This window comes from Notolepis coatsorum, assembly GCF_963971535.1.
Source record: "Notolepis coatsorum genome assembly, chromosome: 10".
NCBI classification, from domain to species: Eukaryota; Metazoa; Chordata; class Actinopteri; order Aulopiformes; family Paralepididae; genus Notolepis; species Notolepis coatsorum.
In genome coordinates, this window is record NC_140174.1 from 135,962,240 (window position 1) to 135,967,163 (window position 4,924).

A 4,924-nucleotide genomic window follows, 5' to 3' on the forward strand; every position below is an offset into this window, starting at 1 on the left:
GTGTGTGTGTGTGTCCACAGGGAGGTGCTGGTCATAGAAGTAGGCTGTACCTTTGATCTGTACATGGACCAGGCCTTCCGGGACAAGTATATCAAATACCAACCACTGCTCAGTGTGATGGCTGACCTTGGGTATAGGTGTAGATATAGTGTACTTGTGTTCGGAGGTCTTGGCCATGTACACAAATGCACCATGACCGGTCTGAGAATTGCTGCAATGTCTAAAAGAAAAGCCAAACAAATAGTCAAATATTGCTCTGTCTCAGCTATTATTGGCAGCTTAGCCGCGTGGAGAAGGAGGTGCTATGTGTCCCTTAAGTGTTCAGTGCTGCTTGGCCCCGATACATTTGATTCCCTGTTTATGTAATATAATTTGTGGAACCAAATAAAGTATTAAAGTGTGTGTGTGTGTGTGTGTGTGTGTGTGTCTGTGTGTGTGTGTGTGTGTGTGTGAGAGTGTGTGTGTGTGTGTATGTATGCGTGTGCGTGTGTATGTGTGTGTGTGTGTGTGTGTGTGTGTGTGTGTGTGGGTGTGTGAGAGAGTGTGTGTGTGTGTGTGTGTGTGTGTGTGTGTGTGTGTGTGTGTGTGTGTGTGTGTGTGTGAGAGAGTGTGTGTGTGTGTGTGTGTGTGTGTGCGTGTGTGTGTGTGTACAGTACATCTGTGAGAAAGAGTGGATGGGAGGATAATACTGTATGATGAGAGTGTGTAGGAGGAGGAGAACAGAAGAATACTGTAGGTGTGAATGTGGAGGGAAAGAGATGAGGTCACGCAGGCCACTGACCGCACAGTGTGTTGTCTTTGGACAGAGTGTGGCATTTTTCACTGATAAGGTATGATGGCCAGTGGGAAAGAGTGCAGGCTTTTATGGAAACTGAAAGAAAAGAAAAGAAAGGAAAAAAGGTTAAAAGATTGTCTCGAAGCGATTAAAGCTGATAAGAGTGTGCACTTCCTATCTACACAGTATAGCCAAATAGCTGAAAGACAGTATATTATGGATTCACACAGTAGATGCTTTGTGTGATCGTGATAAGTCTAATAGTTTTAATCAACAAATATTTTAATGTGTCATTTGACGCAAACCTACAGTATGACCACCACATCCAATTGAATTTGTGAAAAACATGGTAAAAACAGCATGAACCCATTGTCCCATTTGTAGTATTGGGGAGTAGTTTCACTACATGTAATTAAACTAGCAGTTAAAGGTATAATCTGTAATGCTGTCAAAGAGCGACCTCTGGGCAAAAGAGCTCTGTTTGGTATTGTGCTTTTCTTTTGTTTTGGTCTAATGTGTTGGTTGGAGTTTAGTAACTTATTTTACTGGGAATTTCTCCAGATCTTTCTTGGCAGAGTCTGAAGTGTGGCCAGCAGTAGTAACCTCTCACCCTATCCCCACTCAACTCCCACTTACAGTAGACAAAAACAAAAAATTTAAACAAAATGCAATACCAAGCGTGGCTCTTTTGTCTAGATTGTCGCTGTTTGACCATTCTGTATTCGCTATTCTACCATTAACTACATTTTGCAGTAGCTTTATGGTACTTCAACTAAAATCAAATGTGCATAGTGATTATAGTTGTTTTTTTAAGGTGTAGTTAACTATTGGAACTACAAACTATTTTATGTTTATTAAAGAACAAGAACTTTAAGATACTTCTCATGTCTTATAAATAAGAGATTCTGCTTGTTAGTTGGTAAACAGCCTTAAAAGGTTCAAGTTTTCAACATTCACCTGCTAAGAATGTGCAAAACATACTGTATGCAACAGAAAACATTCCTTGTTATTTTTTCTGTGAAGAAAACCAAGATACGGTTATTTGGTGTTGCTTCACATCAGACTGGTAGGCAGCTATTAAAATGAGAAATGCACTTTGAAATAAATTCAATTGAGTGGTATATTATACAGTCATGTATAATAAAAAGAAAAACGTTTTCAAAGTAACTTTAGTTAACCAAACTATATTTATCTTGAGGGGTAGCTTTGCTGTAATTGAGTCATTGAGGAATGGCTTGCCTGGTCATGATGACATTTCAAATGTGCAGTTACTTTGTAACATCCTCGTGACACGTAAAACTATATGAACACCATTTATATTTCTCAACAATCCTTTCCCTACTCCTCCCAGGCCATTCATGTGACTCTCAAACATCATGTGTGGCATGTAGTGACCACCGTTTTTTTTTTTTTTTTTTTGTCAAACTGTTTGACAGATAAGGGGCATTTATTTACCTGCTGTCAGCCACTGACAGTAAATGTCTAGTTTGAGATTCAGTGGTGGTTGGAATACTGATTCTTAGTAGGCTAGTGAATGCCCCCAAATATTTAGATACCCCTACCGAAGGTAGAACAAAGCACGTTTCTCCTCATCTCTAAGGTCTCCCATATATGAAATGGATTCGAATTTTACTGCAAAAAAGGTTGAATTGACAGATATTGTTATACACCCAAAAACTAAAACTAAAACTAAAAAGAGCTCAAATAAAGCCTGGCTGTATGGGAGTTGAGACATAATTATGGAAGTATGTAGATTCATAATACAAACTCTGGGAGCTTTCAAACTTTGACATTCTAGTAGTCAGGATACTGGATGTAAATATCTTCATGCATGCAATATGTAAAATAAATTTATATCTATGCTGAATCTTATCATTTACTTTGAATGTTCTCATTTACTTTGTAGTAACTCTGCCATTGAGTCTCATAGACACACACAGATGAATGCTTGTTGGAAAGGCGTGGCTGTGGGCTGAACCCATCAATGTCACTTGTAGATGTAGTCTGTATGAGGTGTCAGTGGTGAAAATAATAATGTTATAATAATAATAATATAATAATAATAATAATAATAATAATAATAATAAAATAATAATAATAAAATAATAATAATAATAATAATAATAATAATAATAATAATAATAATAATAATAATAATAATAATAATAATAATAATAATAATAAATTATAGATAAACAGTATGACGATGCCGGAGATCTGGTGAGCACATGCTTTGAGCCCTTTCCCTGGTACTCCATCAGGACCAGCAGGTCTTCTCGGGTTCACCGACCCGAGCACACGTCTCACTTGGTGCTCCTGCAGAGAGAGAGTGTGGGAGGGGGGGGGGGGGGGGCAGTGTAACTGTGTGTGGCCTATTTACCTTGAAGGGGGCATAGAAACTATTTAGCTCCTCTGCCAGCGAGGCATCAGCATTGACATCAGCATTGACGGTGGTGGTGGTGTTGCTGCCATTGTAGTTCATGATGTGCTTTATTCTCACCGAGGGTCATTGTCTGTGAGACCTCCACCTACCATGTCCAGTGCACGTGCTATGGTGAGTCGGCCAGTGACAGATCACTCTCCAAACAGTGCCTTTCTCACTGGCTGTTTGAAGGCAGTTATTTTGCCTACACTAAAGCAGGCCCCCACCGGCCCACTCACCATAGCACATGCACTGGACACAGTAGGTGGTGGTGTTTCTCCCTCTCACCCGCATGGGGAGGAGGGTAAAAACCTGCAGGACAATGTCCCTAGAATGAAAATAACTACTGATGTTCTTAGGGGATGAAGGTGGGGTTAGGTCTTAGTGTGACATCCTTCAGGCACGACGCAATTAACACAAGTACATTTCTTGAACTGATTTTAATGAAGCTTTCTCCAATCTCCATCCAAACCGTAAAATCTGTACAACATACAAATGATACCATTACCATTAGAAAGTCCATCAAAAACATAGCTAAACATCAACCGTCAACATATAACCAAAATCATCATCCATAGCAATCAATACTTTATTGGCTGCGTGCCAGTATAAGAGAACATCGATACGTTCTGGTGTTGTGTCTTTAGTCTTTGTCTTGTTAGATTGTCTTGTTAAGTTGTCTTGTAGACAACTATCTTTTACTTGCTGGAATTGACCGCAAAGTCAATATAGCCATCCCTCCAGTCATATTGGGACTCAAGCGAGAAGGAAGGCGGAAACATGTCACCGGATATTAAATGGAACCAAGTCTCGTGAGACTAAAATAATTGCACAAACAAAAAGAAATCATGCGCCACTCATATATCTATATAAACCCATATGAAATACAATGAAATACAATCATGTGTATTATTATTAATGTGCAAAATAAACATATAAAATTGTAAGCGAATATAACTATATTAACCAACTGTTAACCATAGCTGCATTTACACTTAGCATAGCCCCACTGCCGTCTCCGGTGATGGTTAGACAGCTTGGATGGACTGACAAAGCGGACAGCACACAATGGGCTTTAGTTGACTTGATGTTTGAATAATGGCTTGTCATCTAAGCCCTTGTGACAAGCAGAGATGGCTGGAGCATAGACCTTCACAGTAGAGAAGGAGAGCTTCTGCACTAGCAACTGGAGATAAGCAAGGACCAGGTCAAGAAATCGGGTCAGTGTTTCTCTCACCACACCATTTCTGGAATGCAAGCCACTTTCCGGGATATGCAGTGGTAGTGCATTCTCTGCTACTTGCAAGCCGTCCCCTGGAAGGCGAAGTGGAGAAACATCCTGTTGGGGAAGAAAGATAGGCATAAGAAAAGTAAGGTCTTGGCCAAGTCTTGGCCAATGTCTCCAGCTTCCCAGAGCTCAGCGTGTCTTTCCCCATCGCCATTGACGACAGGGCAGAGGACAGCAGAGCTACAGTATGTTGTTGGCAGCTGCTGTGCTCTCAGCTACACAAGTATTACTTGTCAGCCAGGGCAGAAACCAGCTGGTGCAGCCGCTGCTTGGACTGCAGCTTCCTGTCTGGATGCCAAACAGCATCTGGACACAGAAGGGCAGCCAGAGAGGCACAGGATACCCACTACCTGAGTAGATATTCACCTCTATATCTGCATGTACAGAAGGAACTGGCACAGCTCTTGGCAGGCTGCGTCAATATAAGTGGAAAGGGGGG

The 4,924-nt window shown here is 40.8% G+C and overlaps 1 protein-coding gene across 1 annotated transcript in view; it reads right to left on the reverse strand.

Annotated features, from left to right (window-relative positions):
* The window catches only part of anxa1a (annexin A1a), a gene marked incomplete at its 5' end in the record, with an annotated part of 10,960 nt that extends 7,703 nt beyond the window's left edge, over positions 1 to 3,257 (reverse strand). Inside the window, one exon of the mRNA XM_084323197.1 lies at positions 3,156 to 3,257. Coding sequence (XP_084179323.1) covers positions 3,156 to 3,257 — 102 coding nt within the window. The remainder of the gene's footprint in view (positions 1 to 3,155) is intronic.
* Between the last annotated feature and the right edge of the window lie 1,667 nt (positions 3,258 to 4,924).